General features: G+C 33.5%; 1 protein-coding gene across 7 annotated transcripts in view; it reads left to right on the forward strand.

The window, feature by feature from the left end:
- CDH19 (cadherin 19) overlaps positions 1-18,112 on the forward strand; it is a 113,980-nt gene extending 95,868 nt beyond the window's left edge. For all 7 annotated transcript variants that reach the window (XM_085571895.1, XM_085571898.1, XM_021530887.4 and 4 more), the window contains 4 exons: positions 1,930-2,051; positions 10,160-10,277; positions 11,848-12,099; positions 14,398-18,112. In XM_085571895.1, the coding sequence (XP_085428021.1) occupies positions 1,930-2,051; positions 10,160-10,277; positions 11,848-12,099; positions 14,398-14,891 (986 nt within the window). In that variant the 3' untranslated portion in view covers positions 14,892-18,112. The remainder of the gene's footprint in view (positions 1-1,929; positions 2,052-10,159; positions 10,278-11,847; positions 12,100-14,397) is intronic.
- Positions 18,113-19,910: the final 1,798 nt, after the last annotated feature.

Consider the following 19,910-nt stretch of genomic DNA (forward strand, 5'->3'; position numbering starts at 1 on the left):
CCAAGAAGAACAGTTTCCTAACATACACCCTAAATTTCCACTGGTGTCTCTTGAAGCTACTCATCACTTCTTACTTGGGAAAACAGACCAAGCCTCATCTCCCTGCAACCTCCTCTCAGATAGTGGCAGTGATGCGGTCTCCCCCAGGCCTCCTCTTCTCCAGGCTAAACAACCTCAGCTCCCTCAGCCAACCCTTGTTCACCTGGGCAGAAGTTGGCTGATGTTCAGCTGCTGTTGACCAGCAGACCCAGGTCAGGAAGGCTGCTGACCTGTTTGGAGACTCAGCCAGTAGCAGTCACTCGAATTGACACAGGCAAGGCTTTGCCTTCAGCAACACCTACATACAGGATTCCCACTGACTACAAGGACAGGCAACCCACTCCCTTCTTCTTCTGGAAAGGCAGAAGATCACTAATACAGGCATATACACACATGCACAACACTCTCCAGGTTCACAAGCACTCACACACTCATTATCAAATTCTGTTTGCCCAATACCCCTTCCTGTATCCCAAGTTCTCTAATTCATGGGCCCCCAGCTCACCAGCCAGTGCACACTTGATGTTTGCTTGAAACCCACAGAACTCACATACTAATCTCTCATGCACCCCACATTTGCAAGTCCATTTGCAAGTCTTCCCTAAGCGTGGACCTCCCAAGAACTTCTCCTGGACCCAAGGATCCCTGACCATTGTTGAGTCCAGTTTAAAGTCTGTCACTAAAATGTTCACAAATCCCGTGCACTCCAGAACTGAGGACAATTGTCCCCTGTGCTCCTGAGTCAGTAGCTGACGTCACAGACCCCCATCCCACTCCAGTATCTGGAACCAATTTTCATTCACACATATGCAGGGCCACCAGCAGCTGCCACTTAGTCCTTGCAGCACACAAACATATGCAATGAGAAAGAGTGGGATGATGCAGAAACATGGCTATGAAAATATTTATTAAGAAGATGTAAGTTGATAGAACGGACTGGTGAGCAGGTACAAGGCTTAGCCAAAAAAATGCACTGTTTTGCACACAACCATTCCCCTCTATACCCTTTTCTAGCTGAACTCTCTTTGTTCCTCTCTGCATGTTTCCCATGGGTCCATACATCTCCACTGAGTCCCCATTTCCCCTAATCTGGGGTCCCTCTCATATAAAGTCTTGCCAGTTACAAAGTCCAAGTTGATCTAGCTGGAATTGTTGTCCTGTGTTTTCCTTGATAACCCATCAATTGTTGTCCTGTGTTTTCTTTGATAACCCATCAATTATCATTAGGTTTGCTCATTGTCATAATCTCTGTGTTTATTTTGTCAGGTCTGTCTCTTAGTTTTGTGTCTGTTTCTCCCTTTTTCTCCATTGGTTTATCAATTGTCAAGGCCTGATGATCACATGGAAAAAACATTCTCACACTTCAGGTGACCACATCAATTAGTATATCTGACCAGGTTAGGTCCTCATCATGCCCTCTGTTTTTCGCTTGTACCTCAGGTTTTTGATCCAGTGAGGTCTTGTTTATGGCTTCCTCTTTGTCTTATTAATTTCTGTTTCACTGAAAAAGGTCCTTGACCAGATACTCTTAGAAGAGTCAACATTTTCCTACCACATAACCTTTGATATGGTTAGTACAATAAATATTTTAATCAACAAAACATTGTTTAATTTTTCCTGATCAGGTTTTATTTTTACATTTAAATCACTTTCTGACTGGGTAAAGAAAAGTATTAACAAATCCAAAATTTTACAAGAATTATCTTATTTCAAGACATACTATTATAATGGTACTGTATTATTTATAATAGTATAAAAATATGTCTGTAGGTCTTGTGATTATTTTCTTCCCTGCATAATATAGGTAAAATTTTCTAATCTTTATATTACTCTAAAATATGTAGTAGATTATTTCTAACTTTTTTATTTATGTCTTTTTTCAACCATTAGGAAATCCTGAAAAAATTTCAGAAGCAAATGTGTATGTCCAAGTCCTTGATGTTAATGATAATGTACCAGAATTCCCTAAAAATTATGAAACATTCATTTGTGAGAATACAGTTTCTGGACAGGTGAGCACGAAGTAGTTAGTCATCATTTTTCTCATTACAATGATTTGGTCTGAGATGTTTAGCATTGATTCTTTCAATTCTGTGAATACAGACTGCATTTTTTCTATTACCAAAGTTAGTTCTGCTGATACATGCATAATATGAAATTTAAATTTCCATACAGTGATGCGTATTTTTCCCCCTTTAAAACAAAATATGTATTCCTTGTTTGTATTAAAAAAAAAAAAAGTAATAAAGTACAGGCAGAAACTTCTGAAAAAAAATAGGGTGCAAATTTGTTTCATATTAAGGTCATATTAAGGATGAAATACCTATGGCCAGTAACTTCAGCAGCAACATAAGAACTAGGTCTGGAATACACAGCCATTGTGTCCTTCAGATAGAAATCTCTTACTGTGAACTGAATTCAAATCCTGACTAGTTCAGTGCAAGTCTAAAAATGTTTAAGACATAGCCTTTCCTAGCTGGCAGCTTAATCTATTGTTATATTTAACATCCTTCCCAGGAGATTATTTTCCATTTCCTATTTGATATCCACGTGAATGGGGTATCATCAGACAGCTGCCCCAATACCCAGTTACACTGTTGTCTTTCCATGTTCCTCCTGTAAAAAAAAAAAAACTCCAGGATGTAAAAAATTGGGGTTTTGGTATGGTTTGTTTTGTTCTAGTTTGTTTTTGTTTTTTTGGTTTTGGTTTTGGTTTTGGTTTTGGGGTTTTTGTTGTTGTTGTTTTTTTTTTTTTTTTTGTTGGCTTTTTTGTTGTTGTTTTGGGGTTTTTTTTTGTTTGTTTGTTTGGGTGTTTTTTTTTTTTTTTTGACTGACTGGTTGGTTTGTGTCCTTTTCAAATAAAAGTATACAAACTAAACAACAACCTCCAAAAATACCCAAACAAACAAAAAAATCTATAGAGAGAAAAATCTATATGTTTTTCCACCACTCTAAAGCATTAATTGGACATAAAAAAAGACCTTTGGGATATCTGTTATGGTTCTGTTCAAACATTTTGTTATGTTGATTTCTGAGTCAAAGAATCTCTCTTTTTATTCTATTTTGGTTTATTTTGACCTCATTTAGTCTGCAGTAAATAAAGCTTTTCCTGTTGCCCAAGTGATCTCTTTATGGCCTTTTCCATACATTGATATGTTTCTCTATCAGCAACTACTTTGACCTGCATTTGGAAATCTTCCTGTCTGCAAAGGCTACCTCTGCTTAGGACATATTTGGAGTAAGCCATTTCTATTGTTCTTTGGGTATCTCATTGACAGATAAAAGTGCAGGCATTAAATCAATTGCACTTTATGCTCCTTGGCTTCAAGACACCACGAATTAAATATTGATGCTTATAACATGGATATTTGTTATCCATGTTTTGGATTTGCCTGTGAGATAAAAACCCAGGTGATTTATTTCTCAAGGTTTTTAGTATTCCATAGTTGCATGATAAATAGTATCTGTATGCTAACCTATCAGTAGCTACTTTTCAATATCAATTACATATATATATTAAGTAGTTTGAGAATCACTGGATAAAACTTCTGTAAAGAATAGTAGTGTTAATAACAATAAATTCATTAAGTATAGTACACTGAATAATTCTTCTTTGACATTTCAATATATGAATGAGGGATGAATGTGATATTTTTCTCGCCTTACAGAAAAGCATAGTTACTTTTTTTTTTTTCATTATTTTAATTGTTATAGGTTTTTGAGAATCACAGGCATCTTTAGTTTAGCCTGTTGAGAGTTTGCCAATAATGTTAAATAATTTTCTCATTAACAAATTATCTTAGGAAGAACAACAGGAAAATTCTACTGAAATGCATTGTTATCACAGTCAGAGTTTATGATATTTTATTCAGTGTTTAAGATTAAAACAGAATTGTTAGCTCATGTATCTTCTTCGGTGTTAACTTTTTTTTTTTAATTTTTACTCATAGCAAAAATATCCTTTGTTTTTCTCAGTAAGAATCCAAAAGATTCAAATGTGATTTTATAGGTGGCCTGCTCGTCCAATGAATAAGAAAATTTACATTTCAGAAGAATTAGTTTAAGCAATTAAAGGACTTATTCAGGATATTACATACCCTTTTATCTTAACCATATTTCTGCAATCAATTTCAGGCAGATAAGGAATTTGCTTACATGTTAAATTGAGATTAAATATTGTATAGTTAACCTATCACACCTGTATATATTTTAAGCTGGAATCACTGTGCTGAGAGATGTTTTCAGAGATGTTCTGCACTTCTGCAATTCACTTCTTACCCTGATCTGAGCTGATCTGTGTCTCATTTCATGGGACATTCCAAAGTATATTTGCATGAGTTAACAGTGTTTAGGGGAAAAGGAAGGAAAGGCATTGCAGAGCGAAAGATACCACTAAAAAATTAATTGTCGTATTCAATCAAGACTTTATCTTGGTGTCAACCTGATTTACTGTGAAAGTAATTTAGACTGAGGTCACAATTAAGTTGTTTTACATAGCCTAAGATGATGTTGATTTGTGATATAGAATATAAAACACATAATGAGTAAAGCTAATTGTTGTCCTAATTACCCAGACTCAGATACAGTTAATAATAGCTTCAGTCTAGATGAGAGGGCTTGCTTTGAAGTTTTGGATTTTCTGAAAGGCTATGAAAATTCTTGGTCTGCTTTTATTGTCTAAGTGCTGACCTTCAAGCCTCTGTATGGTGTTTTTGTGTGAGTTACAGCTATGTTTAGTTTAGCCTCCAAAAATCATTCAAACAAAAGGATTAGATTTCAGTCTGTGGGACTATAATCCAAATTTAACAATAAAAATGGATGTAAAGAAGACAGATAGGTCTTTTTGGCATCATACTGAATGCATTCATCATGTCTATTAGACATTTTAAATGGGATTTTCTCTTATTCATTTAATGTTATAGTTTAGTACTGTCCTATAATACAGAAATCAGCTGTATACTACACCACAAATGAAGTTTTCTTTAAAACATTGCAAAACCCTTTCACTGCAATGACACCATTCTATAAATTGTTTTCCAAATGAATAGAACATGAAAGTTGCATTGTTAAATAGTCTTCTGTCCCACTACAGCTCTAGTTATCCTCAGATCAAATAGAACAATATTAATAAGGCATTCAATCCTGTGATTTCCTTTTGATTAAAACTTTTGACTTTATAACTGCATGTAAACACAGTAAATGATGACCCCAATGTTCTATTAAATTTTTGTATTTACCATTTATTGGTGTGTACAGTAAGTATAAACCTTTAAACTTCAAAGGAAAAATTTTTTGCAAATAGGCAGAACATCAAGACACCAAATCCACCTCAAAGGTAACACTAGAGACATCTCATCAATAATGGATCTCAAAAAAGCTTAATTCCCAAGATATTAATAAATTAACTCATCTGGAAGATGCAGCTTGAAAGTTTGATGTAGACTGTATCAAAATCATAACATGATATGTAAGCAAGCTGACCATCCATAATGTACCTATGCATGGTAACTTCAGCCCTTTTGTGAATATTGACCTTTCTTCCTATCAGAGAGAAAGCTGATTTCAGCTGAACATAAACTATACTGAACATACCTGTAGTCTGAATTAATATTGTCATCTCTAATGCATATTTATTCTGGTAATTCTGAGTTCCTTTAATTTAGGGATCACCAATGAAGTGATTTTAATATTAAAGCTTGCTTAGCAATTTTTATTAGATTCAAAGAAGTGATTGAGTATGCAGAAACTTTGAGTCAGAGATAAAAAAAAAGAAAATTTATTTACTCAGTACTTGGCACATAATAAAATAGTAATCAGTTACAGTGTAAGTGAAAAGTACTCATTTGTTATTATTTCTCTATGTAAGGAAATGTTGACAGAAGAAAAGAGAGGAAATCTTTAAACAAATTCTGTGAGCATATAATTAATGTTAAAAATAAGTAGTTTGCTAGAACTGATCTTTTCTAGCAAATCATAGTGCAAAATTATTTTTCCTAGCAGAGAAATGAAAGTGAGAAGTAAGACAATGTTTATTATTTAATATTGCATGTTTTCTTCAACATTTACAAAAATCATCTGAGCAGAAATGATAAGAAAATAAAAAGTTAAAAAAGCCCTCAACAATTAATGTATCCTTTAGAGTATAAAAATATGATGAAGCTGTGAAAGCAACGTATAATATAACAGAGTCTTACACCAAGCTATACCTGCAGATGCACTGAGTGTAACGTGTGATGTTTTGAAACAGTAGGCACAGTGACCCAGGAAAAATTCCTTTTTCTGTTTTATGTGGACAATGATTCCACAATATTATCTCTTAGCAGAATGGCACAGGTGGGAGAAGTTTACTAGCACATGTGAGCCCCTCAGTGTCATAGTATGAGCTTTGTAAATGTTAATCCCTTGCAGATAAGTACACAATTTTATTTATAGTTGAACAGAAACATTTACAGTAGACCCAGATAAATTCAATACTGTGCCAATTTGCTTTTCAAAACAGAAGCTTTCAACAGGAGAACCTGGGTCCTGAGGTAAAAGGTCTCCCTGGAACATGCAGTGCTGACTATAGTGTTATATGACTATATAACACTTTAATCTTTTACCTGCTCTAAACTCTGATGATCAGTAAATATTACAAGACTTTTTGAGAAAAAGTCTTACTGTTTATGAGACTTCTGCCAATTTGGACAAAACCAGTTCTGTACTCCCCCCTAAACAAAAAAAAAAAAAAGGTGATTAGGTCTCTTACATCCTATAATCCACAGCAGAGCTCCTATTGAAGGATGTTTTGTGGAAAACATAACAAAGAAACTGAAGTGGAAAGAGAGAGGTGGCAAATGTTTCTACTTCCCTCCATTTCTCTAATGGGATTGGTAAAACTAACACAGAAAGGACTCAAAATTCTACACTCAGAGCTCTCTAGCACCAAAATTGAGAGTACTGTTGCTGTTCAGATGAAAAATTTATGCCTTAAATTTAACTTGGTTGAAAGCCAATAGAAGCAGAAAGGACTGCAACAAAGAAGCTTTGACCTTTCCTTTTGGATTTCTCCATAATTCCAATTCAGGAAGACCATTTGGAGTTTAGGAAATAAATTTCCAGTTAAGTTTTATCAAGATTACCTGGCAGTCAACTACTACATAGTTCACAGTTTTTTATTCACAAGATTAATACAAACAAATATAATAATTTGTTTACAAGATGCCATTCCAACAACCTGGGGTGGCACATGTATAAGGAATTACTTGCTTTTTCAGTTTGCCAGGGTGGAATTTTTGTTCAGATAGATCACTCACAACTAAATTACCACACCTGGTATCCGCCTGTTGTTGCCATCTACACTTTTAGCATAAGTCCTCACAGGGGAGCTTAGTCCAATGTTCAGATTCTAAATCTTCACTTCCATTTAGGCCTGAAATGAGCATTTTCCTGTTTTCCATTCCTGTGGTGGCTTATTTTATGAAAGCTTTCTTCTCGACTAGTGCATTGAGATATTTCACTGCATTCTTTAAGTCCTCAAAAGCCATCATAAATTTAAATCACTTTTTCAAAAATAATCTAGTGAATTAATCTCTGTTTTAAAGAAATACTCATTTTTAAATGAACTGCTGGACCTTTAAAGCTTCTATATTAATGAGACTTGAAATAAGAGTTTTGCAAGCAATTAAGTTTCAGCCACGTCAACACAACTGATATAACCTTGCAAAAAAAAAAAAAATTCACTACAGTTTTTCAGCAACAGCAACAAATCATTCACTACAGTTTTTCTGTTTATACACTAAAATGTAGGTGTGTAAGCCTCAACACATAAGCAGTAATTGCAGTTTTTGAGAATGTGATGCCAGTTCCCCTAGTAAAAGTCTAGAATCTCCTAGGTTATATTTACAACAACCTAGGAAATCAGGAAAAAAAGAAGGGTTTCCTTCACTCTGAGTGATTTTTCTTCTGAGTCAGTAAAATCAAAGGTACTTATTGCTCTCTGTATAATTTGTAGACTAATGACTATGCTAAGGTGAATCCTTGAAGGCATATATATATATATATATATATATATATATATATATATATATATATAAACCATAAGAATCTTAGGTTTTTGCAGATCAAAGCAAGGGAAGATGGTTTGGGTTTTTTTTTTTCAGTTAGCCACATTCTCCTTTGAATATTATTGATTGAATCAGATACAGATAAAATGTACAGAGCCAAATACGTTCTGTATGTAAAGTATAGAAATCAGTAATGAAATAGCAAAACAGTTCTAATTCACAACTGCTGTAATTTTATGATTTTCACACATTATATACTCCTAAAAATATGTTTTCAATAGACATTGATGCTACATGGTTGAATGAAAATCACTTTTTTTTTAGTATGCAGGTAGGTAATTTTTCTCTACCAAGTAACTGAACTAAAACCAAAACAAAACAAAATAAAACAAACTAAATGTGGCCAAGATGTCTTTGTAGATAATTATATTATTCTTCATATTTAGTACATCTTAATAGACCTTGAATTTTAAAGACAGGCGTACCTCCATACCAAGACTTATCCTCATCTGTGACATGTAAACAGCAAATTTTCAAGAAAATCCATTATGGTCTCATTTAGATTTTTTGAAGTAGCTGAAAAAATATTATAAAATGTGTCCTTCTTCAGAATTTAGACTGGATATATAATTTTGTACCCTATTTCTGTTCATATTGAGCATATTCTGGGAACTACATTTCCTTATAAAAATGAAGCCTGTGGTACTTAAGAAAATGTTAGGTGTCACTTTATCCTCACTGATTTCTTGACCTGCATTTTTATATCTGTATTTGTATCACCTCAGATATTTTGTTAGATATGAGGAAAGAAAAAAAACGCTCTTGAGAATCTCTCTGCTTTGTACACTATGACATCACTAAAAAATTATTCTTCTCATTAATGGCAATAAAAAGAAATCCTAAAAATTCAAGTGTCCTCATGTTTCCATAGAGAGAAAATATAGATTTAAAATAAATTTCACATATGAAGAGGAAACAGTGTTAAGAATACAAAGCTTTGGGTGTGTAAATCACATTTTGCACTCTGATGCAATGATTTCATCAAACTTGGCTTGCTTGAAAAGTAAAAGAATGTGTGATGAAGTTCTAAATCTTTGAAAAAGGATTTAACCAGAAAAGAGTTTTGAAAGACACATATGGAAAGCAGCAGTAGTCACTTCCACTGACTTAAAGCCCTGCTTGTATCATTCAGGTGATGTGTGGTTTGAGGATTTAAGTTCTTGTGTAGAAATATACACAAAGCATGAGATAACTGATAAAATATAGCCAAAGTTCAAATTTGATCCTCTCTTTTCTGAAAATTGGTGGACTTCCAGCAGTTTGCTTTCCTCCTGATCAACAAGGATGTTCACTAATATATGCTGATAGTTAAATATTTACTGATAAATATAAGAAATATAGACTTTTTAAAGCAGAAATACTGCTAATTATGTTAAGTATGTGATTGTTTATTTACAGAGTTGAAAAACATTCTTTTGAATGGTGTTATTTTTTATTTTATCTTGCAATGACTGTCTGGTTTGACATATTTCTAAATGAAGGCTATTTTGTCTTCCTGAGAAAAAGTAGCCAAAAAATTTACATAACCAGTCTGTTATAATATCCAGAATCAACAATTCAGCATGTGAACTTGGCAATGTATGTCACTTACTGGAGCTACAATATACCAGTTGAATTATGTCAATGTGTTTGTGGACTCAAAAAGAATGGGTACTGTTCACCTTGGATTAAAAGAAAAAAAGAACAAAATATTCTGTATTATTTTTTTATATATGGACACTTAATTTGTTCCTAGTCCTTTTATATGGAAAACATTTAACACTTTCTCAAGATTTTAATGCCTGCCTGTCTCAAATGGATGAAAACTTAAAGCAGAGTATTTGCAGAATATATATCTCAATAAGCCTATTTGGGTATTTGGTGAATATTTGCATGTTATGCACTCAGTACAGATACACGGATCACATCTTCAACATCAATAGTTTAGTTTAACGTACCTGTAATATCCTTTTTATTGCTTTAAAGGACAAGGAAATTCTTTACTCTTAAACAACTCTGTTCTCTTATTTTTCCAGCTAATTCAAAGCATCAGTGCAGTGGATCAAGATGACTCTGCAGAAGGTCATCATTTTTTTTTCTCATTGGCTCAGGAGGACGCAAACAGCTCACATTTTACTGTGAAAGACAATCAAGGTAGTGTCAGTCACGCAGCTTTTTAAGACCTGCCTGATGGAAGATGCATGCTTCCAACAGGTTCTTAAATTCTTAAAATTTTCTATTTAAATATAATTTTTTGTTATGAAAATTACACATTTCAAAACAATAATTCAATAGTACTAAAGAGTTTATTTTCCTTTTCACATCAATAATATAATCAGCAAAAGGCAGTTTTATTTCAGGGAAAGAAAAAACAGCTGAGATGAAAAATACACTGGTATTTCTTAAAAATTATTTTCTTAATGCTGAATATGGTGGTCAAGTCCAATTTTCTTGTTAAAATTATTTGCCTGAGAAATAAGATCACTAGAAAGAGAAGATTGATATAAGTATAGGATTGTTATTTCATTAATTCAGCAAGACCAACATTATAAACTCAGATAACTAGGAATAGAATCTTATAATATCAAGCAAAACCAGACTGAGATGAAAATATAGGTGTGATATATGATGGAATTTCAAGGAGGTGACCATTTAGAGTCAGTCTGCCGAGACTACAAAGTAAAGCTTCTCCAGACTAAATTAAAGTACACATCGTTCTTATTGACCATGCTAATTATTTGAATGTGCTGGCTAAGGGAACAAATCAATAGAAATAAGTTTTGGGAAGTTCCAAATACGCTAAATGGCAAACTGCTTCTCAATTATCTTCAAAGTTAGTCAATGTATCAATAAGAATTTCAGTTCCCATCTTTATCTCTCCCTCCTTTCCAGGAAGAGATAAGTTATCATATTAAGGTCAAATTGTGCACAAACCATGAGCCTTTCCCACCTTTCCTCTCTCTGCCCAAAACCCAAGAAGACCCTCACACAAAGCAACCCATTCAGTTCCTTTTGGTGGCCACTAATTGGGAAAGCAAAACTTTTTGGAATATGATGCAATCAGATTTCAACCTGCCCCTTTCTACCACATTGAACAGAAACGGCTGGTTGAATTGTGATAGCCCTAACAAAGAGAAAAAGAGACTGTAGGTCTCCAGTATTTTATCTGAGTTACTTTCTGAACTTTGCCATTTTAGGTGGTAGAAGTCCAGATAGCTCCAGTTTTTCTGCCAGGGAAAGAAATAAAAGACCATTTTAGTAGACTTTTCCTTGCTTTTTCTTCTTTCCCTTGCCACCCATTTTCACTAAGTGCTGATAGAAACACTTTTTAACTTTTTTGATTGACAAACTGTCTGTATTTTATCTGTGAACTTCTGGCTTGGTAGCAGCTGGATACATGGAACCATTTTAAGAACCAATTAATTAGTCTGAGCAGGTGCCAGGTACTGAAAAAGATGTCAATTTCTTTAGCTCTGAACATTAAAACCAGAGCTTCTCAGTCAAATTTTATTATTGCCCCTGAAGTACATATATCAAAATTAAAAATATTTATTCACAATTGACAAAATATGCACCAAATGTCAGTGCTTGCTTTTATGTTTTTAACTTTTGTTAAAAGCTTTGCAGAGTACAATTGCTTTTAACTAGGTCAGATTCCACTAAATATTATTGTTGTGGTTACAAGATACATAAATGCAAATAATCATAATAATTTATCTTCTAGATAACACAGCTGGAATTTTCACACGAAAAAGTGGTTTCAGCAGGCAAGAGCAGTTTTTTTTCTACTTGCCCATCTTAATTCAGGATAATGGAACCCCACCGCTGACGAGCACAAATACTCTCACTGTCACTGTCTGCGACTGCGACACTGAAGTTAACACCTTCTACTGCCGATACGGAGCTTTCATGTATTCCTTGGGTCTCAGCACAGAGGCTTTAGTTGCTGTTTTTGCCTGCATATTAATATTCCTAGGTAAGTACAAGAAATTACTTTGCTTCCTTTTACAGAGGGATTGGTTAAGTAGCAAAAATGGACCCTTGACTCAAAGACTGGAAGTACTGGGCCATTGGTAAAAATTGAAATAAGGCAAATGTTTAGTTTCTTTTCTGTTTTCTTAACTATAATTTCTCCCTTCCTTTCCCCAGTTTTCAGTAAAATTTGAATTCTAACATAATTTCCTAAAAGTTGGGTGTAGTTGACTCATGTTCCTCTTTACTCTCCTGGCTTTGCAATAGCAAAGATTTCAGAGCCCAACATCTGTATTGATCACAGGTAAAGCTGAAGACAGCATTGCACAAAAAATTTGCTATGTAGGAATATATTAAAAGAAGTAGCACACTACTAATTTTGCCTTAGGATTGGCAAATGTAGAACTGAGATCAATTATGAATAACAAAATAAAAAGGGAATCTGACATCAGTCAGAAAGTTCCAGACACAGGGAGTTTCTTTGCCAATTAAGGTTTCATCTCTAGACAGCATTTTCTCTAAAGGTTGGACATCTCTTTTTCCTCTCAGGAGACACCAGCTTAACCTGCAATACATTTGGAAATTTGTGGAGGAGACAACTAGAATTGAAAGTAGTTCAAATGCACAGGAGTTTTACTAGTACCCCTGTAAAGGGTTGTGCACAGCTGGCAAACAGCACTCAAAACCAAACCAACAACTCAAGGCTGGCCGTTCTAGATGCAGCCATTTCTTGACTCAAAGAAATGACTCACAAACCCCAGGAATGCACTACTTTTCCTACCTCCATGCCCTGGTTTCCAACTGAGGACATGGGAAATAAAATAAAATTAATTTATTTTTTCTAGGCTTGCCTGCACTTCCAGAGTTTTCTTATTTAAATCTAAGTTTAGACATCTGCCTTATATCTTTTAGTCAGTTTTAGCTTACAGGTCAGTGTGCATTTTGAGTTTTGATTGATGGTTGCAGGGTATCTGAATATGTTCACTTTGTGTTATTGACTTCAGGGACTAAGGATCAGGCAAACTGTACCACTGCATTATCCAGACCATCAGGAGAATTATTAATCAATGATTTCTTTAGTTCTTGCAGAAATGTTCTCTTTCTAGGAGGAATAAGCCCATGGCAACTTTGACAAAAGTCAAAGCATGGATATAGATAAATATATTAGTCCAAAAGAAGAAAAAACATAATCTACTACACTCTTTACAAACACACATATTTTAAATTCCTTAATTCTTTGAATGTGTTTTTGTAATAATTTAAAATTAAATAATAAAATGCTCTATATCAATTAAGTTTGCAATTTATCTCTGAAAACTAAATTTCAAGTAGAAAGTATATCATCAGAAGAGTTCACCAGGCAAAGCATTTGGAAAGCCACCTGTTTTGTGAATATATAGTAAAAATTATTGCTTTCAGTGCTTTCATAACTTGTGTTGGTATTACTGAAGCAAATAGAATCATTTATTGTAAATATGTAGAAAAAATAACTACTCCAGGTTCTTTATATTCTTAAGCAATTGTTAGTACTTGAATCATTTTATGTCCTGAGTAACAAAACTAAAGTCCACAAAATACTTATTAAGTAGAACTGCAGCAACATATAGTTAAAACTGAAAGACTTAATCTCTCTGAAAGTCATAGATTAATTCAAAGGGATGGTTCAGTTAAAATGAAATTATGTGGGATTAAAAAATAATGTTTTAAAAGAAAAATTAAGAAACTTTTCACATAGAAATAAGATCATTTGATTCATATGCTTGGCAGTAAAATAACACAGAGTTTTGTGAGTCTTCAAATTTACAAACGAGCACAACAGAAATAGTTGAACACCATTCTGCATAGTTTGTGGAACTGAATGATTCAACTGGGTGAGGAGGATATCTTGCTCATTGTCTCATTTTTCATTTAGTCTTGATGGGACTTTTATCAGAGAGACTGATAAAGATTAAGAATTTAAATTCTGCATGTGAAATGGATATATTTTGTGATAAAAAAGCACTTTCAAAAAGCATAACCTATGTTTCCATCAGTTTCAAATTTGCATCTACCAAAAGAACTGCTCCATTTAATTCGCCTTTTTTATAAGTCCCTTTGTAGCCATTTTCCAACACACCCATTGCTCCTCTCAAAACCATAAAATACATAAAATTACAGCTCTATAAATTTGTTAAGATAGCTTCATTTTTCAGCAGGCTTGATACTAAGATAAGAAGAGATTTTTTTAAATCTTTCCTAGTACATTCATAGTCTCTAGTTCTGCTTAATTTTTCCCTTGTCCTTTCCCTTTTTATTTTGTCAGTGTTCTTTTTGGCAATTGTAACTATAAGGCAGCAGCAGCAGAAGAAGCCTCCCTTTTCAGAGAAGATGGAAGACTTCAGAGAGAACATTGTCAGTTATGATGATGAAGGAGGGGGCGAGGAGGACACAGAAGCCTTTGATATTTCGGCACTGAGAACACGCACTGTCATGCGAACACACAAACCTAGGAAGAAGGTGGCCTCCGAAATCCAGAGCCTCTACAGACAGTCTCTGCAGGTTGGCCCAGACAGCGCAATCTTCAGGCAATTCATTTCAGAAAAGCTCGAAGAAGCAAATACAGATCCTAGCGTTCCTCCCTATGACTCACTTCAGACCTATGCATTTGAGGGGACTGGTTCCTTGGCAGGATCCCTCAGCTCGTTGGGTTCAAACACTTCAGACATGGATCAGAGCTATGACTACCTTGCAGACTGGGGACCTCACTTTAAACAGCTTGCAGGCATGTATTCTTCCCACAGAACTGTGGGGGATTAGGCACTTTTTGAATTGTTCTTTTGTTTTCCTAAGTCTTAGCAACCAAACACAACTGTGGATTTTTAAAAAGGATGTCATCCCACATTAAACAGGAGAAATAAGAGCCCAAGGGTTTTAATATGGAAAGTTTTGGATGTGGAAACATCTTGAAAGATTAAAACACACCAGGGGTGTTACCACATGAAGGGATTGAGGTAATAGTTTGAAAACCTTGTGGTAATTTAAGTGCTTAAATGCAAACCTTGCTGCTTTGGATATCTAGAACCTCTTCTGGATACTGAAAATCTGGATCTTGCTAGTACATAAGGAGGAGTACAAGCCATAAGTGGATGCTGTAAGCATTTTGTCCTCCACAAGCTTTAAACAGTTTCCAAAGCTGACAGACTTATGCTGTTGCAGTTGAATACATACATTAACCAAAGTTAAACACGCATATTTGTATAATGCTTCATTATATAAATATAATTGTGTGAAAAAGTAGACCCTAGATGTTCTAATACCATTGTCATAAGTGCTCTACAAGATCATCTATTTATTGTTCTTAGGATGATAAAACTAAAATGTCTTTTCCTATCAGAAAAATTAAAGAACATTACAACATCATCAAGTATTTGCTGCCATTTTAGTTTTTAATGAAGCTATAGGAAAATGTGTAAACCAATACTTAATTTAGCAAATAAGATAGGAAAAAGAATCAATATTTAACTTAAATATTGCAATTGACCACATTATATATTACTGCACTTAGAACAAAATGCTGTACAAATACAGGCTTTTTTTTTCCTTTTATTAAGAGTTTAAAGGATGACTGATTTACCAGCACAGATTTATTTTTTTATTATGGAATATAAAATTAGCTGCAGTAGTCAGTTTTATTATAACAATATTAAGAATCTTTAAAATGTTAAACTGATGGTTATAAAATTTTATGTATGACATTAGATAATAAGATAATAAAATGCTTTAAATGTTATCCACTTTGAAAATGAGCCTGAATCATTCTGCAAGACCCAAGTAAGATTTCAAAATTAATTTCACACTGTATTTTTTTCCAACCATTCCATAACAAATATATAGCTATCTCAGAACATTTCTTTACTGAAAACACTACCCAGCAGCAATTTTGGAACTGAGGTCATCAAATGTTTTCAAAATGGTCTGTCTGGAAAAAAACAACCTGCCTGTATTTTACTCACCTTTATTTCACTGAGTACTCATTTTACAGTAATTATATCCTGCAATAAACTGATTAAATTACCTAAAAGCTGGCATCATGATAAACCAAATTATGCAACATATTTCTCTGTTTTCCTTTTTTTTTTTTTTTTTCTTCTTTTTCTAAATAAGATTTTAGGTAAGTGAAACTGAATTACAGATTCAGGAAAGCTTATGCAAGGAAGAAACAAACAAACAAATCAGCCCCATCAAACAAATTCTGTAATGTTTACAGTGGTTGCTCTTCACCAAAGAAAACCAAGGTATGTAGGCTAAGTGGAAAAGTGCCAGTGCAGTTTAAATTCCTGGTACCTAAAAATAAACCATGGAGGTGTTTGAAAATCAGGAGAGATCTCCAGTGTGAGGTCTGGTAAGAACACAAATATTATTCATTATATTCATAGCTGAAAAATTATGGGTAGGGGGGTAAGGGGACAGGCCATCTGACCAGGTGCAGATGAAACAGCATCTGTTTTGTAAGAAAAAAAATTCTTGCCAGACTCATAGTAGGATGACAGTGTGAATGAGCAACTACAAATGAGCTTTAAAGGTTAAAACATTGTGGTAATGACTCTAAACTTTTATGCCAATGGCTTTCAAACAGACGTGGCAAAATTACTTTTATTTGAGAAAATATTTTACATATTAATAATTTGCTTCATGGGGAGGACTAGAGAGAGAATGACTATACACGACTAGTTGTTGACAATAGTGAAAGCTATTTCATGTTTAGGATTAGGTCTATAGATTTATGAGGGTTATACCCTAAACAAATCCTTATTCCACAGATGGTCCCAGTGGCTTTAAGAGAGTTCTTTGTGCTTTCAGATTGTATTTAGTACAAAAAGGATAACATTGTCTGATCCTTTCTCAATCCACAGATTTTGTCCATTTATGTGGGAAAATAGCCTTCAACACTAAACCATTGTCTTTATTGTGTTCTGCCTTTACTGTGCGCTATTTTAACAAATAATTTGTTTAAGTAGTGCATACCAATGACATAGTTTTTTTAACCCCATGTAGGCCATTGCCAATAATTTCTTTGTTAAAAAGAATAATGGTCTGCAATGGATCTTAAATGATCTTTAGCTGAAAAAGCCTTAAATCATGTTTACATAACAGCCAAAGGGCATGTTTTGCTCTGAAACAAGAATTTATTCATAGCTGTTATTTGACCACACCTTATTAATTTCAAATCTAACCTAGCCTTGTCAATTAATTTCCACATGTGAGAAAAGAACCGCTGAACCTACTTCACATTTCCCTTAAGGTTTCTGAACAATGTGTAGACAAAGGTTTTCTAGAATAGTCTTGTTATTTGCAGGAAGTAAACATTCTAAGAAAAAAATTATCATTCAAGAGATTACAATCATGAGTAACATGAAATTAATAAAGGATAAGTTATAGGTTGGAGTTTCTGATGATGAAATCTATTAAATTGTTGCATGGTTTTCCCAACAGAATCTTCCATTATCTTTATCTTTCAAAATTTGATTACTAGCTAGAATTCATTATGTTATTGGCTGAGCTGAAGAGTGCAGGTATGGTGACAGATGATAAATAAATATTCAGCTGTTCATGACCTGCCCAAGGGAATATAAGGGAGACTTATTTGCTTATGAATTCCTTATGGTGAAAGGAAGTGTGATCACACAGACTGCTTTTGTATATGAATGCTTAGAAGAGATATTCCTACAGATGTCTTTTTCTGTAACCTGGTAAAAAGTGACTTTAAGAATTGGTGAAATACCAGACAAAAGATTGTCTGTCTGTTTCAGTCTCACTCATAAAGATTCAGAGTGTTGTTGGTTTTGTTTATATAAAAGCCAAGGAAATTAACACTATGCATATATAATAATAATTAGCTTTCCGATATCTAAAGTTAAAAAAAATATACAAATCACTTAATAGCATATTGCAGCTTCAGAATCATTGCTGTGAGTGGAAAAATATATATTGTTTATCAATAAGCCAAAATAAAAAGTTTCAGTTTGGTTTTGACTTTATATATCGCAATGGAAGTTTTTTATTACCTTAACACTGAGAAGAAATTCTGCACATTACTGAGAGTAGTCTTAGTCTTCAATTCATGTAATTTTCCTGTCTCATCTTTTCTCACAGGTATTGCCATTACACTCCTAGCTTTGCTTTCAAAATCTGCATTGGAAATCTGGTTATTTTAGCAATCATTCTTAATTATAAGGGGTCACACTGTCAGATGAGGGTAACATTTGTTTGAAACGACAGTGTGCATTTTATGCTTGAAAGTCAGATCTAATATATGCTCTCTAAGGAGCAGAAATTGAGGAGTTTATGTGATTTTTCACTCTGGAAAATAAGGTATTTCACCTTGATCCAGATTATGAAAAAATAGAATAGAATTTATATGAGAGAGAATTAATGTTTATTAAAAAATGTCAACATATTTGAAAATAAAAATTTGGTTGCTTTTGTATTTGTTTGGAAAAAGACAAATTATTCATGCATGATCTTATATCAGTCTTCTGTCTCATACATAGAGTTCAAGGAACAGTAACGTTTAACTGATATGTAAGAAGGATAAAACATGTATACAGAGATATTGCTTACATCAGTATGAAACACCTTACCTGCAGCAAACAGATAATAACATTAGTCAGAAGTATGTATAGGACTCAACAAGATGTTTGTCAGTAAAAGGCAGTTAGATATATAGCACTAAGAGCAAAAATTAATAAATATAATTAGAAAATATCAGTGCTTCTAAAAACTCTCAAATAGCAGAAGCTGGAAGATGATATCAAAGGATCTTAATCCCCCATATATTTTAATTATTATTTAGATAATAATTTCATAATATTAATGTTTACATTTTAAGTAATTCTCCATACATATATGGATTCAAATAGATTTGGTTTGTAGAGACAAGAAAGTCTGCATACATATATCTCACCAAATGGATACTACAAAAGCTATTACATTAAAAGGACACAGACTTACCCATAGGAATAGATATAGATATATATATAAGTATATATACGAAGCATTGCTGCATTGCTTCTGGTACTGTTGTAAGCAAATCCGTTTATGTCATTAGAAATTCGTCTGAAAAGGCTTTAAATAGGATATCTTTGACAAATTTTAGTAGCTTGGAAGCTGGAAAAGGAGTTTTTTATGTACTGATTCAGTAAATTTGACTTAAAAATGTCAAAAATATTCTGCATTATTAATAGTTGGGACACCTGAGAGTTAAAAAAAATTGGATGACCCTGAAAAAAGAAAAATAGAAAATGGTTAAAATATATTGATAAAAATAAGATCATCCACTCTAGAAATAGTACTCAAAAAAATAAAAGTCTGCTATTATACTGGGCACTAATCCACTAGGCAATTAAACAGGACAAGGATAGTCTAGCTGCTAAAATAACTATGAAATTATAACATTCATTCCAGAAAAAAAAATTAAATATGAACAACACCTGTACAATACAATAGGTAATATAAAATTTTTATTATGAACCTAAATCAATAATAGACTACCCAACTGTTTAATTACTTGACACCTAATTCTGTTTGTCAGACTCTGATGAGCCACACTAGTATTGTTTATGAAATTCACCCATTCATTTAAACATGTATGCCAAAAATAGTCCAAATATTTTTATAAAATATTTTTAAAGGACAAAAATCTTGTTTCTAATTTATTATTTATTGCAAATGTACAAACACTTTGTCAAACCAGGTTAAGGTGTCCAAGAGATATAAAAGAGGTGATAAAGTAAGTTATCCTTAAACATCTCCTTCTAGACATTCAACAGTCTAATT

This window comes from Lonchura striata, chromosome 2 (genome assembly GCF_050655825.1).
Source record: "Lonchura striata isolate lonStrDom1 chromosome 2, ASM5065582v1, whole genome shotgun sequence".
NCBI classification, from domain to species: domain Eukaryota; kingdom Metazoa; phylum Chordata; class Aves; order Passeriformes; family Estrildidae; genus Lonchura; species Lonchura striata.